This window comes from Neolamprologus brichardi, chromosome 15 (genome assembly GCF_056152115.1).
Source record: "Neolamprologus brichardi isolate AB-2024 chromosome 15, ASM5615211v1, whole genome shotgun sequence".
Taxonomy (NCBI): Eukaryota; Metazoa; Chordata; class Actinopteri; order Cichliformes; family Cichlidae; genus Neolamprologus; species Neolamprologus brichardi.
The window spans coordinates 3,946,171-3,964,743 of record NC_142118.1 but is presented as its reverse complement, the minus strand read 5'-3'; the positions used below and the strand labels follow the sequence as shown (position 1 = coordinate 3,964,743).

General features: G+C 40.9%; 1 protein-coding gene across 5 annotated transcripts in view; it reads left to right on the top strand.

Annotated features, from left to right (window-relative positions):
• Positions 1-18,573, top strand: part of klhl29 (kelch-like family member 29) — a 280,861-nt gene that overhangs the window by 164,567 nt on the left and 97,721 nt on the right. For all 5 annotated transcript variants that reach the window (XM_087852069.1, XM_087852071.1, XM_087852070.1 and 2 more), the window contains one exon: positions 17,107-17,245. In XM_087852069.1, the coding sequence (XP_087708195.1) occupies positions 17,107-17,245 (139 nt within the window). The remainder of the gene's footprint in view (positions 1-17,106; positions 17,246-18,573) is intronic.

Here is an 18,573-nt window from a genome sequence, read left to right as displayed (position 1 = left end):
TGTTTATATGAATTTCCTTAACTTGCAACGAACTACAAAAGAATCTAAAATACCAGCTGCAAAGAATGCTGAATGACGGGGTCGTATCCTTGAATCAGAAATCGTCAGTGATTGAATTGAAAAAAATGCCTTTGAATGTTTTTGACCCCTGTTTATTTACACTGAGCCTGAAGCTTGTTTTTTTCTAGAGGATTGAAAGGCTTGTTGCTTTTGCTTGTTACTCTTCAACAGAAGTGAAATCATTCTGCGATTCTGCGTAATTAAAAGTAAGAATACAACAACAGAGAGGGGGGAAAAAAGCACAAATAAATGACCTGCATACAGTTTTGTGATTATTTGCATTTCCGTACAGTTCGTGTTGTAACTGAAGTGCTGGAGGGAAAAAGTCCTTGTAAGCAGAGAGGCAACCATTTAAATTAATGGCTGAATGGTTAGAATCCCGTAAATAAACAAGCTGTTCAAATTTGTATGTATTATGTATGTAAATTAATGGTTAAACACTGAAAAAGCTCAGCCCAAACAGAATGGATAAATGGCTAAAAGAAAAGCTTAAAATAAAAAATTGCTGTTGAAACATTTTTTTTCTATTGTTTTAAATAAGAGACAGTTGGTAGTCACGTATACGTCTGTTCCGTTAATTAGCTTTAAATCCAAAGAGGCGAAACAAGGACAGGATAGCGTGGGGGGTCGGCAATATTCGAACAAAAACATTTTATGAGTGGTTTTCTTTTTTTTACTAAAGATAATTTATATGGAGCTTTTTAAGTATAAATAGTCTGTCACCATCAATGACGTGTGTATATAATGAAAATCTTTACCGTATATGACTACTCTGCAGTGGCTGTTTATTATTATTTGATGTTTAACTTTGCATTTATGAAATGATTAAACAAATAAAAATATGTTTGTTTTTTTTATTAACAGCAAAATTGAACAACTGTGCAGTAGAGGAAAAAAATCTATTAGTGTGCTCACGCCGACTTTGAATGAGTTGCTGTAAAGCTCTACAGCCCACTTTGGGTGCTACCTGCGTTTGTGCAAATAAATTGAAATAAAAGTCGAATACTTTTATAAGAAATAATAGGACTAGCAATCTTAATAGCAAAAAAAAAATGTTTTCCTTTTTTAAAAAGCCAATTTTCAGTTAAATTCAGACTGAAGTCCAGCAGCAGGTAAAGAAAGCAAACGAATCAATCCATGTGCTGTTAAATTCTCTACTTTCAACAGTTCCTTTTACCGTATTTTCCAGACTACAAAGCGCACCTGAATATTAGCCGCACAAGCTAAAATCAGGGGAAAATCCTGTTTTGTAAAGCTGCAGGGTTCAAAGCTTGTGCAAAAAGTAGCGGCTTATAGCCCGACGATTACGGTACTTTAGTTCATGGTTACAGGGACTCAAAGGCGTTTACGTGTATTCATCCTTATTAAGCATCGCTGTTTAAATTTGATTTGATTTATTGAGGCTCAGGTTCCAACACATATTTTAGTTATTGATATATTTTTTTTAAATTCAGTGTGTAATTTACACAATTTCTCAGTTGTAGAACGTAACGAGGAATTTAAAGCAATAAGAACGAACACGTTAAATTTATAATAATTGGTTCAGATTTTTTGTTTGTTGTTATTTGGTCAAAGTCACGTGAAGCCCCTGGAGTTGAGCTGCAGGTTCAAAATCCCCAAGTTATTGGAAAAATCACTTCATTGTAAACACTTAGAGACATTTACTCTTTTCATTTAAACCTACAGGCAGCTCTGAATCAACACTTAATCTAACAATTTGGACAGTGAGAGGATTCTGGGAGATAACCCAGGCAGCCATTGGCACAACACAGTCACAGTTGAACAGCAAATTTATAGTTATTAATTTATTTTTAAAGAAAGAATTAGGAGGCCAGTTTCAGGCTTGTTTGGAAACTTGTCATATGTACGTGTAGGCTTCATTTCAGGCTTCAGAACATGCACATAACACATGCGCTGCCTGGGTTTGTGAAGAAGTGTGACACTCTGTTCCTCTAAGCTGTATCACGCATTGAGTATTCAGGAGAGGTTTCAAACTTGAACAGTGCCATTTACCAGCTTGAAACTTTCACTGCCCTTGGTTATGGGGGAAGCACATTAATTTGTGTGTAAAGCAGAGCCAACCCGAGTGAGGGTTACACCCTCAAATGGGCTTGAATATCAAGCGCCTCGTATCGCAGGCTTACGTGACGTGACGGGATTAATTGGCAAAAGTCAAACGCTGATGCGTTATCCCGCACATCAGCCTTCAAATAGGCGGTAATACATTATCAATGAGGCCGAGTGTAAGCACAGCAGATGTTACCGGGAAGTTAGTCAATAACGGATGTTTCTCTCTAATGAGAAGGCGTAATTGCAACGGGGACGAACTCCAAAAACAGCGGCAGATGCGCTGCAACATCTCAGCAAAAAGAAATAAATAAAAGGAAAGAAATCCAGAGGAAGTTCAGCGGCATTAGCCTGCTAATGTTCACCGTGTGCTCCGTTATCTGAGTGGGGAGTCCAAGTTTTTTCCTTACCCAGAAACTTTTAAATGGGCTAGATAATGCATGCGGGGCATCTAATAAATACTAATGACAAGACCAGACATTAGCAAGAATGGCTCCCCTCTCCAAGTCATTATTCAACAGAGTTAGCAGCAGTCTTAGCATGTAAAGATAAATAATTTGTCTGTGTCTTAGACAAACGATAATGGCCTGCATTGCAATCAAGGGATCTTTGTAGGCTAGTGGGGCTCTGTGTAAGCTTGATAGCCTTCTTTAGCAGTAAGATCGAACACTGTGAGATGCCGAAGCTGCAGCGCGACATTCCCTTATTACTTCTACTGAATGTTTTTTTTATTTATTTATTTTTTCCCAGAGGCTGCAGCTCTGAGTTATAGTGTTGATTATTATCATTATTCTACTACAGTGCAGTCTGTGTGCCCGCTCTCAGATACAGCCACTTTTGTCTTATGCAATGCAACTTTCTAGAACGTAGGATTAAAACCATTTTTTTTAAAGTGTTGCTTTAGAGATTTAAAGTTAGATTACAACTTTACAAGGGCACAGCAGCCATACATACTGTAAGCATTCAAGCATGCTGGACACAATCAGAATTTGTGGGGCATTCCAGTCACCTCACAGATTTGTTTTCAATCCCTGGAGAGACAGCAGGTGAAAGGAGGGAGGTGGAAACAGAACGCGAAGGAGGAGTGAAAGAAAGCAGCGAGGGGAGGGTTGGGTGGAAGAAAAAAAATTCTGATGAAATGCGAAAAGATTACTCGCCTGACTCCACTGTAGGCTGCAGAGGCTCATCCCAGGCGTGCAGTCTGCCGAGAAGACTCCCACATACAACCTAACCCCGCCACTAACCTTTCTGCTTGGACTGCTATGACTTTCACAAAGTTACCCAGTAAACACACATCTTCTGTCTTCAGGGGGAGATGTGACATTTATCTTAAGCTGCACTGGTGGCATGGGATTTTTTTTTCCTCGTGTTTGTGTGGTTATACTTACTGTCCTGCTGTTTCAAAAGCAACCTGCAAGGAATGTAGCCCAAAGAGGAAAGTAACACCCATGCACAAAGCTTGTAAAGAAGACCCACGAGCCAAACTCATAAACACGAGCAAGGTGCGAGACGAGCCGGGACTCTGTCACGCATACGCTGGCATCTGTGCTCAGCCAGTGCAGCCTGCTGGGTCCGGGCTGCAGTCGGGCCAGTGGAGGAGAACTTTAAACTTTTAACGAGTGCTTAAGTGGAGTTTGCACTTTATATAGCGTTTGTACTTCTATATCTGTACTCGGAAAAAACGTGAAACAACTTCACAGCTATTCTTCTAGGGAGCATTTAAAGTGCAGTCATACTATTTTATTTCCCCAATGGCTCCGATTGGCTGCCTTTGAAAGGAGTTCTTCATCCAGAACTTTGCACTTGTATTGCTGTTATTAGGCCTTACTGTCAAGGCAGCTGAACTTTGGAGTAAAACCTCAGCAACAGTCATTCAACTCAAGCGACGCAATCTTAGTTAGCTTACATCTCGAGGCTGAAAATGTGTAAATAAAGTGAGTAGCTCAGGTTTTGTCGTTGACATATTGGGAGATCCGCTAAAAATTGTTTTTTATAGTCGCTCTGTTAGAGAGCTCGAGTTGCTTTATGCTACATTCATCTCGCAGGTGCAATAGAAGAAAATAAAGTAAGAGACTGAAGAAAGCATTTGAGTGATGAAACGTTTCTTTCACTGACACACTGCTGCATCACGGTGAACAGGATCAGGTTTTTGGGATTTTATTTCTTAGATTATTGAGAATGCATTTGACAAGACGGAGTGTAGATTTATGTCTACGGTGCAGAATCAGACTCCAGTTTGGCCCACTGGTCGGCTTTGGAAAATGTGAAGGAAAGCATCAGTTTTAGACTTTCAACTGTATTTTCATGAATTTTCCTGCTGATGAAAACCTCCCCCATGGTCATTCATTACATTCGAGTAATTAAGCAATAGATTAAAAATGAAATGACACAAAGGTTCATATTTTTTCACTATCTATTGAAATTTTTGCTTCTATGAAAAGCAGATTTTCTGTGAAATTAACAAAAATGTTCCATTTTATGATTACAGGACAGTCTGGGCAAGGAGCTGTAATTTTATATATTTATTTCTTGCAGTTTAAGCCCAAAGAGTCATTTTATTTATTGCAGCAGCATTTATTTGTATCATGTACAAAAACATACGGCTGACATTGCACCTTTTTCTTAGACTATCGGATCTCAGCGATTGAGTGTAGAGTTAAAACTTAGGGGAGTTTCGCTGGTCCGGCCCACTTAAGATCAAAGTACTCTGTTCGTGGTCGATGATGTGAAATGAGTTTGACGTCCCCGTCCTTTGTCTTCACCTTGGCTCTGTTTGAATTGACCACTGTTTCACTGATGCTTAATTTATGCCACTGTAGTTGCAAAGGTTATTCTAGTTAACTAAAACAAATGTTGTAATTAAAACTACAACATTTACATAAAGAGTGATAACACATACTGTATTTACATTTCAGGTGAACCCTATCTACCTACAAAAACATTGAGATATGTTACTTCAGCTGATTTTGAATTAGCCTTGTAAAGCTTTTTGGTACATGAAAGCAACTCTGACTAAAAGCAGAAGCACCATTACAGCCTGTGTGCAGCTACATCATAAATAAGCTATTAAGCAACATGTCACTCATATTTACAGTTTATACTGAGCAACCCAAGTGTCTCGAATGTTGTTCCAGGCTGCATTTAAAAGTATATGTCTGTGTTTATGTAGTCATGCTGCTGGGACCGAGGAGACACCGCACGGCTTAGACAACCGAGGAGCGTTACGCTCACCAGACACTCTAATCGGGAAAGAAAATCACATTAGTGCCATATCTGATGCCTCTTATTTTATCCTCAGACAGACTGCAATGCATGATGGTCCATGGATGCAGTGTAAAGCTTCTATATGCTATTCCACGGTGTGCCATGGGAGGATTTTGTAGTGCGCTATACTGGATGACTTGCAGAGGAGATTTCAGACAGATACACAAAAGGGCTGACTCCTCACATCTATAGTGAATAAGTGGGCAATTCAAACACAGCCCTGGATTGTCACTGTAATGGCGCTGACATGTTCAACTTCCACACAGCACACCTTGTTGGTAATGCCTCTGTAATCACCGGCTGTGCTGCCTTCAATCATTACCTGTTAAAGTGCTCAGTAAACTGCACTGAGAAAGAGTGTTCGCATATGGGGTGTTTTTGAGTTTTAGGTGGCTCTGCACTGACTTTTAAAAGACAAAATGGTATATTCTGAATGTTTTCTGCCTGTGGGGATAAAAGTTCCACTCTGGTGAAAACTCAGACTTGAGCTGTTGAAATACTAGAGTGGACAGACTACCTGACTTAGGGCCTGAAGACAAGTTTGGTATTTGTTTGAGTCATGGTGTCCTTTAAGGTCAAATCTCATTCTCGGTGAGTGCTTGGGAACTTTGGCGATCTAGCAGAAGTGACTAAGAGAAACCTGCATTTATGTGACCAAGTATGACACGTGCACTTGGGGAGGGGGTGGACTCGGATGCTCAGTCAAGCCTCTCAAGGTGAAGCACAAATGCAACACGGTTTGCACAGATGCTTCCCGAAAGGTTCCATTCATGTCGATATGCAAATCCCGTGTCCAGATGATTCATTTTACCCAGTAAGCCTTGTTTTTTTTTTTCTCCTACCAAGGTTTATGATTCGGGCTAGATAGGAACCTGGTCCTTGCAGCAATTTCTATAATAATAACTTAGCAATTTAATTAAAAGGGAAGATGGAGAAGTGTTGCACACCCACTCAGCTCTAATCAAATCCCCTCTAAGCATACAGTATGTTATCTACACCAGCCAGCAACTCGTCATAAGCACAACATTCTTATTAGGCTTATTCTCTCATGACTTTGTCTCGCCTAAAGTCGAGCGAGTGTGCAGATGTGTATTTGTGCGACTGTAAATCTGCATGCGTGCATCTGCATGCGTGCATCTGCATGCGCAAGGCTGCACGAGGGCCTCTTTGCGTGTTTTGCACAATGACAATGTCGTCTGTTGCGGCGCGGGTGAATTACTCAACCCCGAGCTGAGTTTGACAATGACGTCCTCCGTAATGCTTAAGCAGTATGCTTGCTAATCTGTGCTACAGTAGGATGCGGCGTGCTTTTGCATTTTCACATGCTGCTTTTTAAAAAAAACAACAAAACGCCCCTCACATTGGAATTTTGCCTCTTTGGCAGTGTGACAAATAAGCCAAGCCACCATTTCAAGGCTTAAGCTTGGACTGAGCGATAAAAGGTGAGCTTTTCTTTAAGCTTACAAGCATGTATTTTCCTAAAGGAATTATTATCTCTGTTCCCAAAAGTTTTTGGATTTTCTCGCCTTAAGTTTACAGGATCAAGCTGTGGTGTAAATATAAAGGAAAGTGACAAATGTATTGGAAATTGTGACTTTTGAGACCTCTGAGGTTATGAACCTATTGATCCATCCAAATTGTCCATTCAGGGTCTATTGTTGTGGAAGAGCTCGGCTGGTGCCTCAATATAAATGTAAATACATCTGCTAGGCAAAACAGAAAAGAACAATGCAGAAAGTTTTAACAGAAAGAATTGTTCTTTACACTGAATACAGTGGGGCAAAAAAGTATTTAGTCAGCCACCGATTGTGCAAGTTCCCCCACTTAAAATGATGACAGAGGTCAGTAATTTGCACCAGAGGTACACTTCAACTGTGAGAGACAGAATGTGAAAAAAAAATCCATGAATTCACATGGTAGGATTTGTAAAGAATTTATTCGTAAATCAGGGTGGAAAATAAGTATTTGGTCAATAACAAAAATACAACTCAATACTTTGTAACATAACCTTTGTTGGCAATAACAGAGGTCAAACGTTTACTATAGGTCTTTACCAGGTTTGCACACACAGTAGCTGGTATTTTGGCCCATTCCTCCATGCAGATCTTCTCAAGAGCAGTGATGTTTTGGGGCTGTCGCCGAGCAACACGGACTTTCAACTCCCGCCACAGATTTTCTATGGGGTTGAGGTCTGGAGACTGGCTAGGCCACTCCAGGACTTTCAAATGCTTCTTACGGAGCCACTCCTTTGTTGCCCGGGCGGTGTGTTTTGGATCATTGTCATGTTGGAAGACCCAGCCTCGTTTCATCTTCAAAGTTCTCACTGATGGAAGGAGGTTTTGGCTCAAAATCTCACGATACTTGGCCCCATTCATTCTGTCCTTAACACGGATCAGTCGTCCTGTCCCCTTGGCAGAAAAACAGCCCCATAGCATGATGTTTCCACCCCCATGCTTCACAGTAGGTATGGTGTTCTTGGGATGCAACTCAGTATTCTTCTTCCTCCAAACACGACGAGTTGAGTTTATACCAAAAAGTTCTACTTTGGTTTCATCTGACCACATGACATTCTCCCAATCCTCTGCTGTATCATCCATGTGCTCTCTGGCAAACTTCAGACGGGCCTGGACATGCACTGGCTTCAGCAGCGGAACACGTCTGGCACTGCGGGATTTGATTCCCTGCCGTTGTAGTGTGTTACTGATGGTGACCTTTGTTACTTTGGTCCCAGCTCTCTGCAGGTCATTCACCAGGTCCCCCCGTGTGGTTCTGGGATCTTTGCTCACCGTTCTCATGATCATTTTGACCCCACGGGATGAGATCTTGCGTGGAGCCCCAGATCGAGGGAGATTATCAGTGGTCTTGTATGTCTTCCATTTTCTGATGATTGCTCCCACAGTTGATTTTTTCACACCAAGCTGCTTGCCTATTGTAGATTCACTCTTCCCAGTCTGGTGCAGGTCTACAATTCTTTTCCTGGTGTCCTTCGAAAGCTCTTTGGTCTTGGCCATGGCGGAGTTTGGAGTCTGACTGGTTGAGGCTGTGGACAGGTGTCTTTTATACAGATGATGAGGTCAAACAGGTGCCATTCATACAGGTAACGAGTGGGGGACAGAAAAGCTTCTTACAGAAGACGTTACAGGTCTGTGAGAGCCAGGGATTTTCCTTGTTTGAGGTGACCAAATACTTATTTTCCACCCTGATTTACGAATAAATTCTTTACAAATCCTACCATGTGAATTCATGGATTTTTTTTTCACATTCTGTCTCTCACAGTTGAAGTGTACCTCTGGTGCAAATTACTGACCTCTGTCATCATTTTAAGTGGGGGAACTTGCACAATCGGTGGCTGACTAAATACTTTTTTGCCCCACTGTATATTCAGCTTGTAATCCTGTAACTGTGAATCATCCCCGCTGCGCACCTTTGCCTGCTCCCGGAGGAAAAACACCAAAGCACATGCACCTCCTACTATATGGAGACAGTTAATTTAGCTAATTACTTTATAATTATTACTTAATTCACTGTTCATCACATCTCATTAGCTCATCGTTTTGCCTCGCTCACTTCGTCATGGACTAGTATTCCTTTTGTATAAGGCATTTTGAGTAAAGCAACGAACGCATCAACCAACCAGCATTCAAGCAATGTTGGAAACATGGGAACCGTCAGTTCGGACTGCTTGAAACACACCGGCGAAGGGTTAAAGTATCAAAGAAATCTCGGCTTTCCTGTGACGTCCACGTTGCTGAGATGTGACATTTATGGCGTGGAGCACGGTTCCACGTCACACTGTCACAGCTGGTGTCCTTCAGCTTCAGTGACGAGTTAAGTCATGGCAGCACGTTGCCTCCGAGTTGTGCGTGTGTTGGCACGTCAGACTTGCTAAAAATCAAACCAAAGCCTTAGTAGGCTTACTTGGGTCCTCCTTTTTTAAAGCTGTCATCAGCTCATCCTATATGTCGAGACTTTTTTAAAATATTGAATCTCCAATGGTACGCTGGGATCGATAAGACAAAGCGGGTGGCAGATGTGATATTTTTCCGTCTGTAAAGGGTTAAATATGAAAAGAGTTTTTCTAAGCATGTATAGTTCAGTGGACGTTTCATTTCTGTGCTGCTTTCTGGAGAAAGAAAGTATGAAGAAAGCACTTTATTAAAGTTAGGGTATCAACTACAAATCAAAGGGTATTTGAATTGTAGTTGATTTAATCCAATGTTTTAAATGCTTATCACCAGCATTTTGCTGGTGATATATCCCTGCAGAGGGATGACACACACATAATAAGAAATATAAATCTATATACATCTCAGATGGTTTTACACCAGCATTGAAGTTATTACACCTGCGTTTCGTTGTTGTTTCCTCCTCGAGTCTGTGTGGCCTTCGTGTTATCTGACACGACTGTTTGACAGGTATCGACAGAGCCAGTATTACCTCTGTACCACTGCGAGGTCTTCAGGCCTGATTTTGGTGGGCATCAAGATTTCTTGCAATTTTATAACAGATACTGCAGAGGGTCTCCGAGTTTTATTTCAGTAGGAAATGAAAATGCGCACCATGAGGTGATTTGTTTGCTCCTTTTAAAATGATTTCAGCTCTCCTTTGAATTATTTTGGAACATAAGTCATGTCCCAGTTAATCCTGTGGTGCATCTGTTGTAGAGCTCACTCTAGTCTCATTAATTGCAAAGGGGAAGATAGATTTGCTCGCTTTATTCTTCTCATTTACCAAAGTGAAATAGAGAAACTTGTCAGCGTTTCCATTTCAAAATCGGCTCTTAAATTCGTCGATTTTCACTCTGATACTAATTTGATGGACTGCTTTTTTAACACCAGGAGTATTCCTGCTAAAATGTGTGCCGTGTTAACTGATGTTTATATCAGCAGAACCTCCCAACGGTTCTATTTTCTATTACTATGCATATAGTAAAGTAAATAGCAAGAATAAGCTTAAGCTCACAGCAGTTTCTTGCAGGAGAACTACTTCCTCCGAGGAGAACAGAAACTGTCCTCCCATAAAATCTTTTTTCTTGTAGCTGAAGTAGCTGCATCAGGCAAGGAGGAGATTCTTTGAATTGTAATGTCATAACTGCAGCACTGAATGTAAATGTTAACCTCCTGTGAACTATATCCAGTTTGACTTGAAAGTAGCTGTTTATGTGTTATTTATTCTACTGGCTTCAGAGCTGTGTCACTGGCAACTTTTTCCACATCTGTGTGCATGAACAGAGCAGATATGACCCGATATTGCAACGCCTGAAGGAAGGAAGGGATATGATGATGATCTCTTGTTTGCTGTCCACAAGATTCTCCTGTGGACAGCAAACAAGAGCACCTTATTAAAAACCAGGGTATGACCGCTTGTCATTTACTGTTCCTCCTCGCCTGGCTAATGAGGAAGCCACTCCAGCAGCCAGGACCAGAGACTTTTTTGTGTTTTCACAAACACCAAGAACAAGAAGAGCGTAGCTTGACATCCTGTCACACTGTTACAACAGGCCAGTTGATGCTTCCAGGGCCTGTTGTTTATGTTCTCCCTCTTCTAAGCCTGTACTTGTATTTGCTTCAGCCTAGTTCTGCTGGTGCCAATTGTTTGTTTGCACTTGTGTATTGGACCAGAGGGCATACGTGGAGGTTAAAATATAATGTGCAGGACAGAGCAGCTTTATGCTACTCCAGGTCTTTTTTGGCTTGTCTATTGTAGAAGGAAACAAAGGCTCAGGCAGCGTCTTTGAGGGGTACAGGTTCCTTTTTTCTGCTGTGATGTCTCCCCCCGGCCCAGTCCAAGCCTACTAGCAGCAGTGCTGGGGCTCCAGCAGTTCAGTTCACCACATGCAAGCAAGGGAAATAGTAAAGCGGCCTCATCATGGACTATTCTCCAAGGCTATATGGTGCCACTGCTCTCCTACAGGCTGAAATCAGGACAGCTAGAGACTCAAGGGGTCTTGAAGATTTGCTTGAGCTGCTTTGCTGCGAGTAGGTGCAAAAAGTTGAGACGTGTCTGGAAATGAATGTGGCGGTGATTGTTAGAGGTATGTTTAAGAGTTTAAAGAAATAGCTTTTGAAATAGACCCAAGCTGGATTGGGTTACACATGAGATTTGATGTTTTTTATGTATAACTATTTAGTTTGCAGATGGTGTCTTAGTATCATGATAGTGGTGATGAAATTGTGTATCTGCTAAACACTAAATGAGGCCACTGAGATTTTGTATTTATTTATTTACTTATTTATTTTGTGATGGTGCTAGAAAAGATTACTTGTTTTTTTCTAACACAACAAATTTTTTAAAAATATTCTAGGAATACCAAATTGTTGAATTTGGAAGTATTAAATTTTAAAATAAGAAAACAATATTTTGCCATCTGTTAAACATACTAATCTGAAATCAAACATTTTTAAATTTTGAATTGTTATTGTTTTTATTTCTATTATTCTTACTTAAAACGAGAGAACGAACCAGAAACATTTTGTTTAAACTAATTAATTAATTAATTAAAATTAAAATATATGAAGATATATTTACTTACATGTTTGTATTTTAACAATTTAATAAATTTAGACAAACTTTATCACTTTATTAAGACAAAAATATGCATTTCCTAAAGTAATTAAAGTGTAAAGCAGTTTTCCTAGATTAAAATTTTTTTTTTAATTTTTTGAGAATACATTTTATTTTTTATAACCAAATTGATTGTTGGACCATATTAATATCCAATGAACATGATATGTTAGCTAGCAGCAGTTATTGAAAGAAAGACCTTTGTCGACTTTTTTAAGAAGGAAAAATGTATTTGAAATATAATATTGTAAAAATGTAATATTTGAACATGAAGATTGAATTTAATACGGATTCTAATTTATTTTACATCCTAATATTTACTTACATTTTCTCTTAGTTTTGCTTAAATTAACACAGGCTGATGCTTTTTCTTAAAAAAATCAATCCCACAACAACATGAAAAATTTGATGTATGTTTACATTTTTAAAATTATATATAACCAAAATTGAAATGAGCTTTGGCTCCACAAAGGGAAAAAATATATATCAGTCTAAGAAAACGTTCTTACAAACAGTGAATCTTTTTGGCTTTTATACTCGGGTCCTAAAACTTACAATACAGAGATTATAACATCGCCCAACAATTTGTGCTGACAGTGAACTTTTGACCATCACTCTACCTGTAAATGTTGTGTGTAGGTGTATTTAATTTGTGCAGTCACAAAGACTGAAAAGTGTTTACTCCGTCAAAGTCAGAGAGGAAAACAGCTTTTATTTCTCCCTTAAATATTTCATGTTGCATTGCAGTGGTTTGGAGTCTGTCACAAAATGCACCAATCCATGAACACACAATTAATATCAGATCATTTATTCGCTTTCCTTTTCATTCTTAATTACCCCATTTCTCAATTCCCCCTGACACTGTCGTTGTGTTTATTGGAGGGTTTCAGGAATTCTGTTCTGTTCGATGGTGAGACAGTTTTGATGGAGCCAAAAACTGTGAAAGCTTTTTGCTTGGAAAGAGCTTCTTTGTGTGCTTATGAACCGTGTACTTGGCCCACTGTTCTTATTCTGCTGTGTGTCTCTCTTTGAAATGAAATTTCTCAAACATCCCTACTTATCAAAAGGCTTTTGTACAAGGAAGCCCATTTTGATCAGACTTCCTCAGTCCAATCTACTTCAGTCCTTTGTGTGTGTGTGTGTGTATGTGGGTGTGTGTGTGTTAATCTTGCTTTACTTTATCCTGCAAATCAGTTTTGATTTAAAATTCTTATGGAGGTTAAATAGATTTTTTTGCAGTTATTTGTCACTATAACCAATTTAATATTTTTCCCCAAAAGGTAGTCATTAAATTATGTTTCTACCTTGAAAGCACTTTGATAAAAATTCTTTAATTTTATATTGGTTACATTGTTTGTGTTGGTTATTTTTAATGCGGTTGGTTTATCAAAATAGTTTTCGAATTATTCAAAATGCATTAAAAACAGCAGCAGTGTTTAAAATTAAATGAATTTATTGATTCACACAATTTGTATGTTTTGTCATTACGCGGTGCTAAAAGAAGCTTTATCTTGTGGTCATGTTGGCGATAAAAAGTCATTTATTTTAGCAAAGGAAAATGATGACGCACTGCCTCTAGTTAAAAAAATGCAAAAGCTAAAGATGATGATTATGGCTGGGTTGTACATTGAGTTATTGATCTGCTAGCATGGTTTGTTCTGGGTAATTAAGCTGCGAGTGTTGGTGGGAATTGATTGTTGAAAGTTTAAAAAAAGAACAAAAAGGTCAGAATGAACACATCAGTGTCTGTTCTGCTACGCTCCAACAATCTGAATCAATGGAAAGATACGTGTGAACGATTGAATGTTTACTTACAGCGTTGATATCATGAATTATTACTTAGTAGGTAAAAAATTGTAAATATTGTATTTCACCCTTTTTGGGAAACTGGCTTTTCAATGTTGTCTTTTTTCCCCCCAAGGAAAAATTGCTTCTTCGTTACTCTTTTTGTCCCACTTTGTCGGTACATCGCTGGCTTTCTTAGCCATCAAAAATAATACATTATAATAATACAAAATAATATTTGTAAGAGCCGAGCGCTGGATTATTTGATCCACTCTGATTTTTATGAAAAAGGCGTAAATAACTGTGAGTTAAATTTCAAAATTTGAAATCATTTTATCGATTTTTTTCTTGGCAGGAGAAATAAATACAAGGCAGTTTCTGTGAAAAACACACAATGGCTGCCCCACTTTGTGCCGTTTTACTGAGGTACATGTTCAGTTTCGCCGCTGAGTTTTTAGGTAATTGCAAGCAGAAGCTCAAGGAGCCGACGGGCTACTCAAAACAAACAGAAAATAATGCAAGAAGATGCTTCTGAAGAAATATATTTTTGTTTAAACACAAAATGGTGGGTCTGCAAGGCGCATGTACAATACATGTAGGACCCCAAAATGGCTCCAAGTTCAGCAACCAATGGTGTGCCGAGTCGCCCCCCCAACAACTGCCTATCGGCAGCCTGGTCGATGGTTTACTACACCTTATAGCGGTGCATGCTGATAGGTTACTGGAAATCACACCCGTGAACCCCATTGGCCACAGCGCGGAGATATTCGACAGTAGAGTTACTAGGCTGAACAGCAGAGTTGGCACCGTTCATACCCCCAACACGGTGCGTCTGCCAATCATGAACCCCGGTGAAGAGTACTGTTGTTACAGTGAATTACTTAGAGGCCGGGACACGTGATCACTGCGCTCGGGAATCATGGCGCGTTATACCTCTTTCTTCAAACCACCTTTTCACCCATCTGGTGCCACCCTGTCCTACAGAGCTTGACAGTCCTAAAGAGTATTGAGACGTCTGGTGATTCAAAGATACCGTGGCTCCATTGAGAGTGGCTCTGCCTCACCACACTCCAAGCCAAAGCTGAGAATGGGGACGCCATGTGCAGTTTCATGGTCCCCGGTGGTGATGAGTTGTTTCGAGGGCGCTCGCCAGTCCGCCCTAAAGACACCATAATTAGCTTTTCCATCAGGCATTCAGGTGTATCTGCATGGCTCAGGGGGAGGCGGCCATTGTTTCCTGACAAGTGGACTTCTCCGTTTCCCCCTCTCACTTTCTCTATTCTGGATGGTATGTGGTGCGGCTGATTAGAGGTGAGAGCCATATCGGTCGCTGGGAATTCACTAATGCAAACTGCAAACTACTGTATATTCGCTATTCACAGCCCATGCCCACACAGTAATAAGATAGCTGGCCGACTGACAAGCAGCAGTGGAGTGGAATGTGGAGAGTGGAGAGAGATGGATGAAAGACAAGGCAAATGGCAGCCTTTGTGTTTACGTGCGAGTGTGTATGGCTCGCTCTAACCGTGCAGCTGTGCATCCAGACGCATTGTCCAAAAAAAAATTGCATCTCATTATTTCTTCCCCCGTTTAGTATTCAGCAAGTTTAATAACTTGGTCGTTCCCTTTCTGGCCATTAATTCCGTGATGTGATAACTCTGAAGGATGCGCCGCTCGGAGAGAAAGGATTTTTACCAAAGCACGCTTCTGAATTGCACCTTATTTGTCATGTGTCTTTATACTGTATAATTTCAGCTAGCAAATTAATTCAGAGCTGAGCTCCCAGTGTCAGACAGGAGAATGGAGGGAGCTAAATGAGTAGATATTCTAGCCAAAGAGAGGGGCGAGTGTCATTCCAGGTTAATTAAATCCCAGCTTTGAGGCGTGAACACAGACCTCTTTTGGGATGAGGATGATGTTTTAAAAAAAAACGAAAGAAGAAGAACTCCTATTTCATCTCGTGTGTCACCGGTACGATCATAAGTCTGATCATTGTCCCACATCTTTCAGCTGCGCAGCTGCGTTGAGCACATGTTTGTTCATAAACACGCACTTCTTGGGCTCGTTACGCACGTCGTGATTGACAGGTGACTCACTATTTCCATTGTTCAGATCGCTTTGTTTGCAAAGGTAGCGTGTGCAGATCGGCTCCGAGAACGAGGAGAATTTATCTCCTTTCTTCATCGAAATCATCGTATATCTCTCACTCTTAACAGAGGATGTAGCAGACTGTGCTTTGTACCAAACAAGTGTTTACTATGCCTCACAGGCTCTGTTATTGCTAAGGCAACAGTATAGGGCGGCTCTCTTGTCCCCCCCCACTCCTCAACCCACCCATAATCATGATGTTCCACATTATGGTGCCTGTTTGGCTCTCAGTGTTCTCTTTTTAGTGGCGTTCTCGATAGGAGATTAACAACGCAGCGGTGTTGGTTATCCCTCCTAAAGCTGTAGAATAAGTTGCTAGCCTCCCGCTGATTTTCACTCTCAGCAACCCCTCATGGTGCCTCATTAAGATGCAGAGAAACGAGCGCCTCCGACCCAACGCTACAGTAAGGCCAGGCTTAAACGAGGCGCCGCTACACCACAACTCGCACTGTACAGCGGCCTTTAACAGCACAACGGGTTGCCCCACGCATGTTTCCTCAGTGGGCTTTTTTTCCTAGTGTTTCTTTCCAGAGATGAAGACAAGCATGGGTGCGAGTGGGTGGGTGGGTGTATTTTTTTCTTTTCCTTGGACGTTGTGTGAGAGAAGGGCGTTTTGGAGGATTTGGAGATAAGCAGTTGTTCTCTCAATGAGCAGCATTTGAAGGTCAACTCCTCTCCGACTAGGACGTTAGCGAGAAGCCAAAGAATTTTTTATTTCAGTATGATTTAATGCACTGACGGTGTTTCTGTTTTCAGCCTCTGTTAGAAGCTTTTCGGCCTCTCTCCATTGAAGTTCTAGAGCTGCAGTGTAAATTTGCCAAAGTCAAACACAGTCAAGCAAGTGTTTCCTCATAATGATCCGTGTTTCTGATTTCATCGCTAGCTCTGTTACCCACGAGCATGCACATTCCTTGGTACACTATCCAATATGTGAGCTACCTGTTCTGCTTCCTGTTTTTAGAGCCGTACTTTGCTTTGATTCTGCTGAAACGTTTGTACAAACCTTTACTTCTCTGTCATTTTAATGAACATTGTTTCTTAAGACTGACCGGCAAGTGTCGTGTTCTACAATCTGCACTTTTCAGCGTTTGTTTCGTTTTTTGCTTTTCCTGTTGCATTGCTTTTTTTTTCTGCACATGTATGTTCGAAAATGAGAGAGAAAAGAAAAAACTCTAAACCCAAATGTGGCATTGTCTGTTTCTTTTTCTTGTTCTACAGAGATGTTGAAGGAGTTGAACCAACAGCGCAGAGCGAAAGAGTTTACAGACCTGAAAATTATTGTTGAAGGCAAAGAGTTTGAAGTCCACCAAAATGTTCTAGCTTCCTGCAGCTTGTATTTCAAGGACCTGGTGAAAAGGTTTGCCTTCGCTTCCCCACCCCCCTTACCTTCCACCTTTCCCCCCTTTTCCCACCAGCTGTTGATCCAATCTGTTTTTTTTTTTCATAGGGCGCATTTGTGTCGCTTTTTTTCCCTTCCCCTCTCTCTCTTGCAGGTGTGTGAAGACTTTGGTTCCTAGCACAGGGCCAGCAGCCATTCCTTCCTCTTCCCACTCAAATGAATGTATATAAAAGTGGAGGGAAAAAACAAAAGTCCCCCCCCCACACACACACACACTCGTCATTACCTTTCCTCCCCATGTAGGGCAATTTAACCACATTTCCATTTTAACGAGCAGTGAAAATGTTCCATGACTGGGAATGTTTTAAAACTCACCAAAGGGCCAAAACAGAAACAAAACTCCACGTTGGGTGGCCGCACTGTGAGCAGCGGGATCGTTGCCTCCCATGCTACTATATTTTTCCGTTTCTGATTTCTTGAGTATTTTCAGAACAGCCTTTTCATATGCTAATACACCTTGGTTAGAGTGATATAAAAGACATTTCAGAGTCATAAAGGACGAGACAAAAAGCACATCTAAGACCACCACTTTCACAGGTTAACACCATCCTTCACTAATGTATTCATTTGATTTTGATCCAAGTATTCCCCCAGTGTTACGCCCTTCATACCGCATACTTTTTTTGTTTTTGATTCCGGCTTCACGGGCGTGTTTTCGTTTCGCCGCTCAGCATACTTGTGCATGTGTGTCGTCGGTGTGAGAGTGCGTCAGGTGCAGACCGCTTTAATCCCTCTGTATGTGTTTGCGCATGCATGTAGTATGACTGTGTAAAGTTTGATAGCACGAGCATCTGCATTGTTTTCCTGGAGAGGTAATACCATGAATCCCTAATGTCCTTACTTCAAATCCTTGCAGGTGCTTTCGGCATAATTGAGAGTCCCCTGGACCCAAAGTTACTTTGCCACCTTGATGTTGTTTTTGAGTGTGTTTGTGTGTGTTTGTGTGTTCTTGCTCGCATGGCTAGGGATGAAGCGCTCAACAAAGACAAGCGGTCGCGAGCGATAGCTAGAAAGCCTTAGAGAGGTTTGCCATTTTGCCCCGCAGTCATGCTGCCTCCACAGCGAGCCCATCAGAGAGCACAGAAGCTGCTTATCTGCTGCCGCGGCCTCCTTGCTCACCACCGATACACTTGTTCCTCCTGAATGAGGATGGAGTGAGGAAGACCAGAGAGAGACCAGAGGTAGAAAAGCAACAGAGCCACGTCTGCGCCAGCACCACTCATCTCCATGACAGCGACACATCCCATGAATAAAATACAGACACAGTCTGCCTTTGACCTTGACAA